General features: G+C 38.6%; 1 protein-coding gene across 2 annotated transcripts in view; it reads right to left on the reverse strand.

Annotated features, from left to right (window-relative positions):
- The window catches only part of LOC107758402 (peptidyl-prolyl cis-trans isomerase FKBP10-like), a 41006-nt gene that overhangs the window by 4838 nt on the left and 18906 nt on the right, over positions 1 to 17262 (reverse strand). The window contains exons 1-8 of one of the 2 annotated variants that reach the window (XM_016576126.1): positions 15719 to 15821; positions 13868 to 14016; positions 7352 to 7541; positions 5411 to 5556; positions 4997 to 5186; positions 4738 to 4883; positions 4139 to 4328; positions 3504 to 3646 (exon numbers count right to left, since the gene is read on the reverse strand). In XM_016576126.1, the coding sequence (XP_016431612.1) occupies positions 3504 to 3646; positions 4139 to 4328; positions 4738 to 4883; positions 4997 to 5186; positions 5411 to 5556; positions 7352 to 7541; positions 13868 to 13934 (1072 nt within the window). In that variant the 5' untranslated portion in view covers positions 13935 to 14016; positions 15719 to 15821. Of the gene's footprint in view, positions 1 to 3503; positions 3647 to 4138; positions 4329 to 4737; positions 4884 to 4996; positions 5187 to 5410; positions 5557 to 7351; positions 7542 to 13867; positions 14017 to 15718; positions 15822 to 17262 lie in introns of those variants that run through there. The other variant, XM_016576125.1, reaches the window with a different exon arrangement.

Below are 17262 nucleotides of genomic sequence, written 5' to 3' on the forward strand. Positions count from 1 at the left end.
CTCGAGCCCTACCCTCTCGGCGGCCCGGGAAAGCATAGCCGGCATCTCTGGATCTGATTCAGGCCTTGCCACCGTCCCGGAGGGTGGCAGTGCAGCTGAATCTGAAGCTGAGCTCTCCCTCCGATGCAGTGATCGACATCCGGTCGTCGGGAGGAGCACCGAAGGATACCGCTGGTACGCTCTTTGAAGAGGGCCCAGCGCGTTCCTTTGGCGGCTCAACTGGTTACGAAGCCAGTCGTCTTTACAAAGACGCACCCGCTCATTGTACTCTTTTAGGGAAATGCTCTTTTACGTGCCGAGACGCACAGGGGAAATGGCCGTTTGCAGCACGACAGGGGGTAGTGCAGCCTGAAGTGCGCAACCCACTTGACAGGAACGACCACCGCTAAAGCGCCGTCTGCCAACACAAAAAGCTCCCGAGAGCGCGCTAGACTCGTCACACACGAAGCAGTTTGGTAGGAGCAGAACGATGTTGTCGCTCGGCTCCGAAGCGAAAAGCTGGTATGCGTTGCACCGGCTGCCTTTTTATGCTCACGCTGTGATCAGCAGCAGCTGGATGCAATCATCGCATGCCAATGTGCATTGGCTCATTTAGTTTACACTCGAAGCGGATTGGTCTCTCTAAGCGAAATCCCAATTCGTCGGTCACCGACGTGACTCGGAGTGACCAACTGAAAGGGAACAGCATAATTCCGCCTCATGTGGGTTATGGCACCTGTGATTGGCCTGTGGACAGTGATAATTTATTCTATTTACAAATGAGAGTGATGTAGAAACAGGGTGATGTTGCTTATGGTTGAATTGCAACTTTCAACATTAAGATTATTTAAGTGTATAAGTGTTACATGATGTGAAGCTGTTTTTGCACTGATTCCAGACTTATAATTTATTTGTTATAATAATAGCCCTGTCCTATCAGGTTCCAAATTAAAATATATAAAATATATAAGCACTGCCATGGGGTGGCTTTAGAAACACAATTCACGTAGCGCACATGCATTTAAGCAGGTCAACTATTTCAAAATCTTTTGTCACACTTCCTACTGCCAGATGATGGCGCTAGGACCCACCAAAATACAACACCAATTTGATCTTAATCACTAGGGCTGAACGATTTTGGAAAATATTCAAATTGCGATTTTTTTTTACCAAAATTGCGATTGCGATTTAATATGCAATTTTTTTTTTAAAGCTCTTTATGTTCTGTATTATTCAACAAAGACAAGCTATAAATCATTGTATAGTATGACCAACACAATATTATATAGATTAAACATAAATGTTATTTTCTGTAGGCCAGGCCTATATGTTACGATGAAATTAGGTGATGCATGAATTGATATGAATGACATTTTTGTCTTTACTCTCGCGTGTCACGTGACCGTGTAATCGCAGCCTCTGCGATTGAAAAATCGCGTTATTTCATATCGCGATATTATCGCAAATGCAATTAATCGTTCAGCCCTATTAATCACTTAATGCACTTAGAACAGGGATGGGCTAGTCCTGGAAGGCCACTGTCCTGCAGAGATTTGCTCCATCCCTATTCCCTAATCAAACACACTTGTTTCCTTTTTTTTTTTGTAAACAATCCTGAACTTTGGACTCTGGTTAGGTTTTTTCAGGTATTTTTTACTGGGGATCAAGCTAAACTCTGCAGGGCAGTGACCCTCCAGGACCAGAGTTGTCCATCCTGGCTTAGAAGATATGAGACCAGGGATGTCCAATCCTGCTCCTGGAAGGCAAATGTTCCAGCATGTAGCTCCAACCAGCTCCAGCACACTACCTGAAAGTTTCTACTGAGACTGAAGACCTTGATTAGGTTGATTACGTAATATTTCTGAAAATAAAATTTTATTTTGTGTTGTTATAAATAATGAAACAAACATTTATGTGCTACACTGCAAGCATTTAAGTTATCATACAGACAGCACATAATCATATAACCTGATGCTTAGGGGTGTGCAATATTTATTGTGATGATATCGTAAATTATATCGTAATTGTTGTTTTAACGATATGTGAGGTGACATATCAAGTATGTCACTCACTTAGCAAAAAAGTCCAAAAAGCATTCACTGCATATAATTATATAGTTAAAAGGTCAAAAATATCCCTGTATGAGTTTATATATATATATATATTCATAAGATATAGTTAGCGACATCACACAAGCGAGAGTGCTGTTTTCCCGAATATCAGCATGATTTTATACAACAGTTAAAAAAAAAAAAGTTAATATTGAGTAGGTTACATTTTGGACATACTATTGTCTGTTTTTGGTCTGTTTTCGCCAAAGAAAATAGTTCCAAAAAAGCCAGAGCAAAACGGTGGTGCATCTCAGACCAACACTGCGATGTTTCACACTTAAATTAATCTGTGTTTCGGCTCTTGAGTAACCCCTCTGGTTCTACTCCCCTCAACAAGGACGCTAAAGACCGCAGCCTCTAGTGTCAGTTGCTAGTGCACCTCTTGAGATCAGAGGAGTGAGGTTTATTGACTGATTGATGTTTCACTGTTTTCACATTTAACTTCACAAACACACACATCTTATTATGTCCTTATGTCATAAAGATAACATTGTGGGTGGGACTAACAGAAACTGATGAATCATCATTTTGACAAGCATGGTATGCAATGGGAAAACTAACTGCCTGCAGTTGACCATGAAAACTTTAACCATTTTCAAACTAAATATCTAAAGTTATAGTTTAAGACATGAATTATTGTTCATGTTTAATCCATTCAGAAAATCCAGCAAATCAGCTACAATGCAGAACACACACAGAAATGATAGAGGGACACCACAAAACATCCACGATAGAGAACAAATGCCATGCACACACACACACACACACACACAAAACATCATGTTCAGGTTTGACTGTAATTATGTGCCATAATTGCAAAATAAATAAAATAAACTTTGACAAAGAATATTTTATTGTTATAATGATGATTTTATATAATGATGTCTTAACAAAAATCTAAATAAAAAAAACTGTATATCTAAAAAAGATGTATATCTATGTGGAAATAGCGAATGAGCCATTGAGTAATGCTCTGCAGTAATCTGGTGGCTGTAGTTGAAATTTCATGTTATTTTAATTTTAAAAGTGTTTGTTTGCAGCATCTTAAAACTCCAGAGAATTAACAACAGGAAAGGAAACACGGATTTATAGATTGCCATACTTAAAACAACCATGTACACAATAATATTATAATGCCTGTATGAATAGAAACATATTCAAACACATTCAGAACATGGATGTAACCCAAATATAAACCTTAAATGGAATTTGATGTGCATGTAAATATAGTCAATATTTCTCTTAACATTTGTGTCGTTGTACTGAGCTCATTGCAGTGCATTCTGGGATTAGAATTCTAAGTGTAGGATATAAATGTGATGCTTCCTTGGATTTCAGCAAAATAGCTAATTCAGAACTGAATTGACTTTCTAAAAAGTTTTTGAAATGTATTTTGATAGTGTGGTTACTGACCTCCATTGGTGCCGTGTGCGAGGTGGGGCGGCACAGTGATCTCTCTCCTCTCTAACACACACATGCCCTGCAAACCTTCATCCAGACCGGCAATCAACTTCCCTTGACCTAACGTGACACGTGGGGGTTCTGGGTAGTCATCTCTGCAGATAATACATTAATAGTGTTTAGAATAATATCAGTTATTCTAGAAATATCAATAATTGTACACAACAGCATATACAATAAAATTGAAAAACAGGTAACAGATTCAAATTACAAGTCATTGTAAAAAAAAAAAAAATGCTGCTTAGTTAAATATTGCACATTATTATTTGTACATTATTAATTGTATGTTGTATTGTCATTGAGTTAAATATTGAACATTTTAAATATCTGGTACAACATGCATAATTCCTTGAATGAATATGAAAATAAATTGGTCTAGTGCAGTGGTTCCCAGTTCCGATTCTGGCGCGCCCCCACAATTGCAGTTTTTATTTGATTAAAGTGTGTACTGCACACCTATCCATTGATAATTCTGCTTATACCAAAAGATGTCATGCTGATTTGTGAACCTCAGTTAAACCATGCTTGAACATCAATAGTCACCTTGTTAAATTAATAACCACATGGTGCAAATGGAGAGCACTTACGAAGAGTAGAGATGTGTGCCATCCAGCAGAGAGCAGTTGTAACGGTACATAATCAGGTCATTTGCAGCACTTGTCAGGTTGCAGTCAGCTTGTTTGTAGATCACTTTGATCTCCACTTGGTCTTTAGGGTTGTGAAAGTCAATGATGTGAAGGTCAAAGATGAGCACGGCAGATCTTGGGATCAGCTCACCTGAGAATGCACAGTTGAGAAAAATACAGTCACATCAGTCTTATTCTACTTTCAAAAAAGTCAAATTCAGTTATCTTTAATGTTAAATAGATTAAACAGGTAAATTATATGAAGAATACAATATAGACTATTACATAATATATAAAGGATGTTAAATGAAATAAAATACTAAAATACAAGATACTTTCAGAAGGCTTCGTACGCATATATGGGAACACAGTGAACTATTGCATGTAACGTAAAATATCTTTATGCCTACAATGATACATTTTGAGATTTTATATCAGATAATTTGAAAAGTTGTTGAAACTAAATGCAAGAATGCACCCTTTAACATTTCAATATGCTTATGTTGCATTATGTAATTTAAAAGGTTCCAGTGCTCTTCTAATTTCCTTCTGATAGTCACCTGATCCATTCTCTCCATAGGCCAGATGAGGCGGCACAGTGACTCGTCTCCACTCACCCACACAGACCCCCTGCAGGGCTTTGTCGATGCCAGCAATCACATAGCCCATGCCAATAAACGTGTTGTAAGTGCTGTTTCGTGAATAACTGAGGATGTTAAAAAAAAAATCTATTAAAGTTAGCCATGTAAAAAGCCAACACAAACATTTGCAATACATCTTGTAATATGAAACTATCTCTTTTCCAGATGATAGACTGACCTGGAATCGAAGACAGTGCCGTCTTGAAAGGTTCCATTATAATGGTAGCGTATGAAATCTCCCCCCACTGCCCTTCTCCGGCATGGCTGTGGGATCTTTTGAACCTCCACATTCACATCATCCTTCACATTAAACACGTCCACCAGTAACACGTCAAAAATTAGAGTTGCATATGGAGGGACCTTTGTACCTAAGGATGAAGTTTCTTTAGACTATGCTTCAGACACATCACATTTAATGAAATCCAGAATCTCATAAAATATCAAAAATATTACACTTCAATAATATTGTCACACATAGGCTACTTTAATACGCATTATGAGTTTTACAGCTGTAAATGTATAATAGTAATTTACAGAGTAAATATCAATCAATACATGTCATATAAAAAATGAAAGCAATCAATAATTATACCATATCCTTTGTCATCATAAGCCAGAAATGGTGGGATAATAAACAATCTCCTCTCCCCAACACACATGCCCAGAAGGCCTTCCTCCATGCCTTTGAGGAGACTGCCCTGCCCCACATATGAGTCATATGTTGAGTTTTGAAGATGGCTGTGATAAGAATTTACAGACATAAATAAATAAATAAATAAACAAACAAACAAACAAACTTTGGTCAGCTTTGGCTGTTTTTAAATGTGCTTTAGAAATAAATGTGTGTAGGTGTGTGTGTGTCTGTGTGTGTGTGTGTGTGTGTGTGGTATTTGGACAATTTGGGCCACAATTAAAAATGTAATTGTTTGTAATAATGTAATAAGTGTTTGCATTATTTAACAAAAATCAAAAATATCAAATATTGGTTTTAAAGACATATATGCTTTACACTTTTTAACATTTACACATTTTAAATCGAAAGTTTGTAAGGTTCCAAAATATAAAAAAACATAAACACACTGCTTAGAAAATTAAGGGAACACTAAATCATCACAGTATAACCAAGTCAATTCAACTTCAGGGATATCAATTTGTCACAAGTTATTGTGAATCAGTTTCACCTGCTTTGGTGCAAATAAAAGTGACAACAGGTGCACTTGAGAGGCAACAGCAAGAAGGGGGTATGATTTTGTAGGTGGTCGCCACAGACAATTTCTCTCTCCTCATTCTTCCAGACTGGTTTGTTTCTAGTTTTGTGTTTTGTTAGGGTCTTTCTCACTGCTTGTAGTATGAGGCAGTATCTGCAGCCCAATCAGGTTGCTCAGGTTATCCAGCTCCTCCAGGATGGCTATACGTGCCGTCGCAAGGAGGTTTGGTGTGTCTCCCAGCACAGTCTCAAGAGCATGGAAGAGATAACAGGCCATTACACAAGGAGAGCTGGACAGGGCTGTAGATGGGCAACAACCCAGCAGCAGGACTGGTATCTGCTCCTTAGTGCAACAAGGAACAGAAGAAGAACTGCCATAGACCTACAAAATGACCTCCAGCAGGCTACTGGTGTGCATGTTCCTGACCAAACTGTCAGAAACCAACTCCATGAGGGTGGCATGAGGGCCCTACGTCCTGTAGCGTGACTTGTGCTCACAGCCCAGCACTGTGTAGCTCGATTGGCATTTGCCAGAGAACACCAGTATTGACAGGTCTGCTATTATGCTGCTGTTATGCTGCCTGCAACATCATCCAGCATAATTGTTTTGGCAGTGGGTCAGTGATGGTCTGGGGATGTGCTAGCCAGTGATGCCCTTATTGCTGTTAGGTACCAGGATGAAATCCTCAGAGCTACTGTCAGAGTGTAATACTGGTGCAGTGGGCCCTGGGTTCCTCAGGCGTGACAATGTCTGGCTTCATGTGGCCAGACTGCGTAGGCAGTTTCTGGAAAGCATTGATGCCATTAACTGGTGCTCATGTTCCCCAGACCTGAATGGAATTGAGAACCTCTGGGACGTTATGTATCAGAGTATCCAAAGCCACCAAGTAGCACCACAGATTGTTCAGGAGCTCACTGATATCCTGATACAGCCCCCAATACACTATCCGCCATCTCATCAGGAGCATGCTGTTGGGAGTGCATACAGGCACGTGGGGACCATACACACTACTGACTTACATTATGAGTTGCTTTGATGAAATTCATGCAAGTTCGATCAGTGTGCAATTTCAATTTTATGCTTTGATTTTCAATGTGATTTTGAATCCAGCCATCATTGGGTTGATGATTCTGGTTTCCAGTGACCATTGTCACATCATTTTGTTCTCAATGAATTAGACAATGTATGTAAAGATAAGTAAATATTTACAATTTGAATATTCATTCATTGTGATCCAATTGATTAATTAAGTGTTCCCTTAATTTTAGCAGTGCATATGAAGATTTTTTCCCCAAAAAGTCAGATTTGTTATAATTTTGGCCTACCTGGAATCAAATAGGTTTCCCACTAACAAAGATCCATTGTAATGATAGCGGACAAAGTCACTGGGCATCACTGTTCTTTTGCAGTTCTGCTGTTTGTGAAGTGTACGAATTTGAACCTTGTCTTCTTTATTCCACAAATCCAGCAAAAGCACATCAAACACCAATGTTGCATCAGGTGGGATAACTGAACCTAGAGAGAAACAGCAGTGCTGAGTCAGATGGGATAACTGAACCTATAGAAAATGCCCATTTCTTGTATGGAAAAAGTTAGTACACCCTACTAACTTAGTATATCAGTGTCCTAAAATAACAATAAAGTGCATCAATTAGTGGAATCAAGTGAAAATTATTAGAACATTATTAATGGCCACCCCTTATGTTTACATGATACCATTATGCCAAGTTCAAAACTAGAAAGAAGGTTGTTGTGGCTTATGACTGTGGAAAGGGAGTTTATAACTATTTAAAGTCCACAATTCCACTATGAATTAAATAATCTACAAAAGCAAATGGTTTCAGACCAGTGGTTATCTCTCCAAGGCAGGCTAACGCATCAACCTGCAGCAATTTATTTAAATCAACAAGCAGACCAGGGCAAGAACAAAAACCGCAACAGCTCTGTATCCAATACAAAGAAACTCAAATAGACACAGGTAAGGTACATAACAATAAATTCAATAAAGTGTCAAGCAGAGAAATTAGTGCAATAGATAAACTAATATGTGCATTTTGATCAACTATCAAATTTTTTTTTTGGACATCAAATTTAAGCAAGGAATGGCATTTTTAAAATGAGGATGTGAAATGAGAAATCAAATTTGCCTTGATCTTTTGACATACAAGAGGTCTTTGTACCGTTAAAACATCCTACAAGTTTCATAACTTAAAACGTCCTCATTATAAACAAAAAAATTGTTTAACCTTTTTCAAAAACATCTAATTTTGATATTAGGGGATTTGTGATGTCACAAGGGCAAATCCATGCATATGACTCCAGAGCAAGATATCGACGAATAGTTATACATGATTGCACCATAGGCCCCGCCCAATTCACTTAACAACTGACACTCGCCTACACTGGATGTGAGCACTGCGTTGCCACCCATTTAGATATCGCTTTACGCAATACAGATTGTTTCAAAGCAGATTTACAAGGATAAATGGGGGAAAATGATTCAAAGATGCAAAAAGAGACCAATTCTGCTGTAAAACAGCACTTAGAAAACAATAGTGTCATTGTTCAGCTGAGGTCAGTTCAGTGTTGATTCATGTTACGTCCTGTGACAGTTTGTACTGTTCTGGGGGCAGTCATGTGTTTTTATTTGTCTTTCTCTATGCTGTTTGGTTTTCCTTTTTTTTTTTTTCCTTTTCTGCGCTGTTTCTCTAACAGGGGCTGGTTGCTGATCATCAACTAGCACTTCACTCAGTGGCTCCTCCAGTGGGGAAACCAGCTGTAAAAGCCATCAAGAAGGCACAGAGGGGAAGAAGACATTTCTCAACCCACATGGACTTCTCTGCAGCCTCAGACTACTGTTGCTAGTTGTGGTGTAACTGATACACAATGTTAAATGGTGAAAACTGTGATAGTATTCCAGTCAGTATTGTTGTTATGCTTATATCTAGAGTGTTAACCTCAACTCTCAATATTGCTGAGCCACTTGATAGTTTTTTTTTTCTTTTGTTAAACTGAATGTTTTATTTGTAATTTGTAGGGAGGAGGGTGCCATTTTCTTGTTAATCCTTTTTCTCCTGGTTTTGGGTAAGTTAGGGAGTCAAGGAAGAGCTAACAACTTTTGTTGTTTCTTTTCATGTTTTGTAGCAGGTAAGTTAGATCTACAATTGAGGAAGTTTCTCTTTTGTTTGTTATTTTGGCCATGCCCCCTCCCGAAGCCTTTTTGTGTTCCTTTTACCATTCCTTTAAATTTGCAGTTGATTTTGGTGGTTGGCAGTGTTCCTTAGTGCTGGGGCTGGGAATAGAAACGTTAATTCATGCATTCATGACCTCAAGGTTAGATTATTGTAATGCTTTATTAGGTGGTTGTTCTGCATGTTCAGCTAGAGTTCTTACTAGGACCAGGAAGTATGACCATATTAGCCCGGTTCTGTCAACACTGCACTGGCTCCCTATTAAACATCGTATAGATTTTAAAATCTTGCTTATTACTTATAAAGCCCTGAATGGTTTAGCACCTCAGTATTTGAACGAGCTCTTATTGCATTATAGTCCTCCACGTCTGCTGCATTCTCAAAACTCTGGCCATTTGATAATACCTAGAATATCAAAATCAACTGCGGGCGGCAGATCCTTCTCCTATTTAGTGCCCAAACTCTGGAACAATCTACCTAGTGTTGTTCGTGAGGCAGACACACTCTGTCAGTCGAACCTATAACAAAAGTGTCCCTCGCGGGTTAAAAATGACCTGAAGGCCAAAAATGACACTAATTTTATTTTTGGTCCGGAAAGCTTATATTGGACCATTTTTATATTTTTTTTTCTATTTTTTTATGTAGATTTTTTTTTTGTTGGTGATTTTTATTTTATTCACATTAAATTCTGGATATTTTATGAAAATTAGCATATTTTATAAATTTTTTCACCAAAAGAAAAACAAACAAACAAAGAAAGACAATTTCTGCATATTTATACTTTAAACATGATCATCCATCAGGACCTAGGTCACTGAGTGTCTCTGATGCTATCTGGTGGGGAAACATTACATAAAATTGCATTTTATGATTACAGCCACTAGAGGGGCCTATAGAACCCTATGGAGATTCTTAAATGAGCCAAACAAGTGAAATGTTTAAAACTACACCAACTTGAGGCTTTATTAAGCTTTCAGATATATCTCAAGGCTTTCAGATATATATCAAAACATTAAAAAAAAAACTATATAAAAAAAAAAATTATGAAATTTATACTGAATTTTAATCTAAACACATGCATATTCATACATTTACATTTACATCATACAGTTTCATAAATATGTAATACATATAAAAGATAAATTTAAAAATATAAATATGATATAAACTCATTGGTCTCCACCCCATCACTCAAATTTAACTGTTAAGTAAAAAAAAAAATTCAAAATGACAGCCATTTCCCAGCAGAAACATCATACAAGCTATAATGTGTTTCAGTGGGAGTGTGTGTGCCATGTGTGTGTGGATATGTGAGTTTATTGTGCATTGAGGACATTCTGCAGTCTCAGCCCTTTGTTTGGGTATGCATCTTTTCTGGATTGTGTCAGATTTTGTATAGTCAAAAAAATCAAATAAATGAAAAAATGCTGTTTTTTTCGGACATTCCATTCATTCCTATGGCCGGGTCAAAATGAATGCAATACTTGTGCGTGTAATACTTTTTTTATTACACCCACATAGAATCCTCGAATCGACTCAAATTTTTTTGTGTGTGCTCCATGCTCAAGTGTGACAAAATTAAATTAAAAAATCCACAGTTTTTTTTCATAAATTCCATGCTTTTCCCAGTGGCGTGTCAAAATGACCCGCGAAGGACACTTTTGATACTTTTTTTTATAGCACCCACTTAAACTGCTTGAATTCACTCGAATTTTTTTAATGTATTCCCGGTTCGAGTGTGACAAATGTAACAAAGTCTCATACCATAAAGATCAATGCTCGATTTTTAAAAAAATCTTAAATGAGTTTTGGGTCAAAATGACCCGAGGGACGGATGAGGGTTAAATCTAGATTAAAGACCCATCTCTTTAACACATACACATAACACACTAACACATTTCTATAATTCAAATCCATTAAAGGATTGATAGGCTGCATTAATTAGGTCAACCGGAACCGGGAACACTTCCCATAACACACGATGTACTTGCTACATCGCTAGAAGAATGGCATCTACGCTAATATTAGTCTCTTTCATTCTTATTCCAAGGTCACTGTAGCCACCAGATCCAGTCTGTATCCAGATCAGATGGTCACTGCAGTCACCCAGATCTAGTACATATTCAGACCAGATGGTGGATCAGCACCTAGAAAGGACCTCTACAGCCCTGAAAGACAGCGGAGACCAGGACAACTCTACAGCCCTGAATGTCAGCGGAGACCAAGTCAACTAGATGCACCCCAGAGACAGATGCCCTGCGAAGACCTCATCACCTCGACAACCATCGGCACAAGACCACGGGAACCAGACAAGTCCTCTGCACAATCTGACCTGTGTTGCAGGCTGAAATTAAACCACACCATGCTGGTTTCGTCTTGCCAGAGGAGAACTGGCCCCCCGACTAAGCCTGGTTTCTCCCAAAGTTTTTTCTCCATTTCTGTCACCGATGGAGTTTTGGTTCCTTGCCGCTGTCGCCTTTGGCTTGCTTAGTTGGGGACGCTTGACTGATTGCACAGAAACTATTGGAAGAGAGTCTAGATCTATTTTCCTGTCCAAATCCCAAAGTGAATGTCCCAGAAGTGTTCATGTAAGTCCACAGTAGTGATAATCCAAAGTGCTGTAATGGTAAATTCACAAAGGTAGCTCCCCTAATCTTATTGATCTCCCTTGCAGAAGGTCTGAGCCAGCAATGAATCCAGAGAACGATCGTGGCTGAAATGGCGTCTTTTGTAATCAAAAACTAGTTGCCTTCAAGCAACAACTGTTCTGTTGTGTGACAGCTGTAAGACAGAATACAGAAAGTTCTTCTGTACTGGAACTCTTTTCTCTGGTAAGATAAAGTTTCAAATACCAAATACTGGAGAATGCCTGCCTCTATGTTCAGAGCATCACAAGTGTTTCTGATGTTGTTTATAGAGTTGACTGCCCAATAGAGATTCGTCTCCACTCCACAAGCAGTCTAGCGTCATCTTGGACTTGAACTAAGGCATGTCTTTTCGGGATATTTGTTTTGCAGCGGGTTGGTTCTCAAAACGCTTTCGCTAGGTTTCATAATCTGAAAATTCCCCTTTTTCGCAACCACATGTTCCGTCTGTGCAGGGGAAGACAAGAGATTTCATGGCCATGTCCCTCTCTGGCACGTGTTTCATCTAGGTCATATAGGCTGATGTGCAGTGCCATTGCTCACACTAATAGCTATTGCATATGCAAAACTGATGCATTCATGACACAGCTTTCTGTGTTCTATTATTTCAGTAGTATTCAGGCACTACATCTGTAGCTATCTGCCCTGTTTTTGTGCTTATGAACTTGGTTCTTCACACAGATTTATGCTGGATGCTGTGAATATATGTCACTCGTAAGAGCTGGTTTAATGTTATATGCACCAATACGCTTGTTGCTAATTATTACTACGCTCTGCATTTCATTGGTCCAGCATTGCTTGAATGTGTACATTTATGAAATGTGCCTTCAAGAGTTCTCAGGAAGCACTCAGGCTGATGGTTGCGGCTTTGGCAGAGTGCTTTGCTCTCACTCATAAAGCGACGATAACGAGACTGTCAACTCTCTTATGACTGTTCTCACGTGTCCTGCTCGTTGTGGGCGACAGGAACTGTAATGGCCTTTGTGTCTAGATCGTTCCGCTGTGCAGTTCATGAAGTCATGATATATCTATTGAAACGTGCATTCAAGTGAGCGCATTGAGAGAGACCCTCACACAGGTTTGGCCAGGGGACTGGATTATATCAGTGGGCCTGAATGTATCTACTATATCTACTACTCAAGTAGATGCACTTTACACACAGAAGGAAAGGGAAAACATATGGCCTCTTTAAAAAGTGTTAAAAAGTTTTTTAAAAGTCTTCTGGCTCAACTAATTGGTAAACAGTTTCAAAGTCAGCTTTTGATCCCACACTTTCTCTCTCTGTGAGTGAGTGGGTGTGTCTGTTTTACACTTCTAATCTTTTAGAGTTTAAACCATTCATTGCCATATTACTTTTTTTCTTGTATGTGCCCAAATTATTATTAATTTTATTTCACAATTTTGCTATTCACAATTCTCTGTTACAGTCAGACCAGTTTGTGTTGCTGTGCATTTTTTAGACCTCTAAGAATACCTATGTATATGTATTTGCTACCACCTAAAGACTACCTGTGTTTTATTGTGCATTACTGTCCTAAAGCAACCAAGTAGCTACAGTGACCGTCATTGCTATTTGCAGCTATCATAAAGACTTTAAGATATTTAAATAACTATTTACCATAAAATCATATTTTTAATATGTTCTATAAGTTAATTAGGTATAGTTACACAACATTTCCATTTTCTTTCTGCAGTTTAACTCTGTATCAACATATTTATCATGGTGTGGAAAAAAAATCTTCCACATACCATTTAGAAATGGTATTTAGAAATAAAATAAATTATTTCCGTTAGAAATGGTATATTTATCTACCTAACTTCTGGAAGAGAAACACCAAAATGAGGGCAAAATAAAAGGGTTCCAGTACATTTGGTGCATGTTAATGACCAAAATAAATCCATATTAGGACCACTGTGAACACATTAAGATATATTCAGTTTTTTGTATCTGTCTCATATTAGAAGTATTTATTTAGTAAGAAAAAGAAAAAAAAGACAGTGTTACCAGCTCCCAAGACTCCATATGCAAGGTGAGAAGGTATGGTGATCTTTCTTCGCTCGTTTACACACATGCCCTGAACTCCTTTATCCAAACCTGGAATGACTTTAGATTCCACACCCACCTGCCCCACAAATGGAAAACCTTTATCCAGGCTGAGGGAGAAAGGGAGGAGAGAGAAAGATTTTTTAGATTTTATAACATTTTATTCCAATCATTTACAAGCATATATATATATATAAGTGTTCTTCACTCAAGACATTTAGCAAAAGTTCCATCTTTAACAGAGCATTACATTTCCTTATAATTTCATTTATTACATTTATAATTCCTTATAATATTCTTCAGGAAAGGGTACAGAAGCAACCTTAGAAGCAACTCAATACAGGTTGCAAAATACCTTAACTAAACATAGAGCAAAATCCAGACAAGATGAGCTCACAGATAAAGGGCCCTATCATACACCCGGCGCAATGCGGCGCCAGGCGCGACGCAAGTGTTTTTTGCTAGTTTCAGCCTGACGCAGTTGTCATTTTCAGGTCCTGCGCCACATTGTTTAAATAGCAAATGCATTTGCGCCCATGGGTGTGCTGGTCTGAAAACGAGGTGTGTCGAGCGCGCTTTGTTATTTTGAGGCAACTGAAATAGACTGCGCCATTGACCAACAAAAACCTGGTCTAAAGTCTGGCGCAATATTTTTTCTTAGTTATTTAAAGAGCGCGTTAGTAATATGCGCCTATAGGCGGGTGCACAACGCGCATACACTTTGCTTATTACACACACAGGGATGCACAGCAACACACAAACATTTTTAAAAATGAAAAATTAAATTCCGAGCGCAACTGGCTTTTAAAGGGAATTGGAGATGAGACTCTGATTGGTTTATGGCACGTTACGCCCATTACTCCACCCATTACTCATTAAGAGAATAGGGACTACCCTTTTAGACCATGTGCCGGGCGCGCCGACCATTTTTCCCGTCCTTAAACTAGCAAAAGTGGATTTGGACACGCTCTAAGCGCAATTGCGCCGTGCGCTTAGATTGTTAAAATAGGGCCCATAGCCTGCAAGTTATCAATGCACTTGAGGGATGTTAAGACCAACAGTCCTTCTAAGACCACAGACAGATAACAAGAAGGAAAAGTCACAGGACAGAAAGGCCTCAGTCTTCTCATCCCATGCATAAAATGAGAAGCAAGCAAGTCCCCAAAGGAATATCCCCTTCTTGCACATGGTAATTAGCAATAGCCGCGGCAATAATCCTGACTGGCGGGTAGCTACACATACAGGCAGGCCCGGATTGGCTAATCGGGAGCACCGGGAAAATTCCCGGTGGGCCGGTCTGTTTTTTGGCCGCGAGGGCCGGTACTGTCATGCCACTGCTATGGGGTTGAAATATGGATGCCCGTATTTAAGGTAGGGTGACCATACGTGCCATTTTCCCAGGACGCGTCCTGGCCAGGATTTCTATATTGCTTTGATTCAAAGTACCTCGACAGCGTTTCGAAAACACAAGGAACCGATGTCATACACGGATCGGTCTGCACACGCAAACAAAGCCAAACCCTAGATATTTTAGGCAATATAGAAATCATATGGCCATATGACCACTTGAATAACAAATTCTCAATTGATAATTAATCATTATTTTTGCGCAAAATATAGTTTTATTTGTGAACGTAGACGGTTGTTGAAGGCTTTAAGACCAAGCGGAATCCTCTGGCGGCTGCTCCTGTTTCACAGCGAGCAGGACTCGCGCTTACGTCCGCGATTTGATTTTGGCAAATCAGTTTGGGCGAATGCAATTTATTGATCAAGAGCCCAAAATTTAGCAAGGCAGGAAAACATTTAATCTACCTGAGGGGAGACGTCTTTCACTATTAAGGCTATAAGGCTGTTAAATAGAGAGGAAAATACATTTTAAAAAATGTAACTTCTAGCGCAGTGGTTCCCAAACCTGTCCTGGAGGACCCCCTGCCCTGCACCTTTTGTATGTCTCCCTTATCTAACACACCTGATTCCACCATCAGCTCGTTAGTAGAGACGGCAAGAACTAAATTGGGTGTGTCTGATTAGGGAGACATACAAAATGTGCAGGGCAGGGGGTCCTCCAGGACAGGTTTGGGAACCACTGTTCTAGCGCATTCTTAAACTTGGACCTCATTTTATTGAAGTAGAAATCCAAGCACCAGAAGCAGCCCACACTCAGCCCACAAGTTTTCTTTAATTGAAAAATATGCATTTTCATTTATTCATACACTCTAAAAAGATGGTTCTTTAAAGGTTCTTTACATGCAGTAATGGTTTTATTTAGAACCATAGCATTCTGAAGAACCCTTTCATGCTGAAATGGTTCTTTGTGTTAGAATTTAGGGTTCTTTATTCCCACCCTTTTGTTTTTCAAATCTGTAACTGACAAAGCTCCTCCACATTACTGATTTTCTGTAGCTCAGTGATCCAATACAGACTGTCAACAAACTCTCAACAGGTTAATGGTTTCATTCTTAAAATTTAAATACAATTTTAACTCTAAAAATGTAACTGGTTTCCAAACAAACATCTTCTTATCTTCTTTCTTTTTTCAGTTTTTGGTCACATATAAGTGTGTGCAGCTCTGCTAAGCTCTGGGAATTCTCTCCTCTTCTCCACAGAGTAAAAGAGACAATGAATTTATCATTCATATTGTTAGATTTTTTTAATTATTACGTGGGTTTATGTACAAACATACCCAGTCACAAAAAAATATTAAAACTATCCCATGACTTTATATCACTTTTTTCTTTTAAGATTGTGAAGGGCTCACATACTGTCCATTTTTGCTTTTGGCCTTCATAAACATAATTGTTTTACACAAACACATGGACACACTGTAACTCTAAACTCAATTGTGTATTTCAGATGTATCACATCCCACAACCTCATCATCTGCAGAGAAAAACTGCCACTTACACAGACACATGGACACACTGTAACTCTAAACTCAATTGTGTATTTCAGATGTATCACATCCCACAACCTCATCATCTGCAGAGAAAAATCGCTACTTAATCACACCAAAATGATGGACTTAAAGGCATTATATGGATTGGATTGTGATTGTTTCACTGAAACTTGGTCTTCGTCACATCTATTTTTTGTTCTTATTTTGTGTTTTACTTCTTTATGTAGGTCTTCTCTCTTTTTAGTTTAAGAGAACATGTAAGTCAGTGTGACCAGCTCTGTTCAGTTAAGTATACTCTCCTCTTCTTCATTAAGTACAAAGATATTGAATGTTTGGTCCATTTTGTTAGATATTTTTTATTACTAGGGTTTATGCATAAACATACCCAGCTATCCATGACTTTATATTACTTTTTCCTTTTAACATTGTGAAGTGCTCACATACTACTTTTGGCCTTCAT

Source organism: Sinocyclocheilus rhinocerous, unplaced genomic scaffold, assembly GCF_001515625.1.
Source record: "Sinocyclocheilus rhinocerous isolate Xijiao unplaced genomic scaffold, SAMN03320098_v1.1 scaffold143, whole genome shotgun sequence".
In the NCBI taxonomy this organism is placed as follows: Eukaryota; Metazoa; Chordata; class Actinopteri; order Cypriniformes; family Cyprinidae; genus Sinocyclocheilus; species Sinocyclocheilus rhinocerous.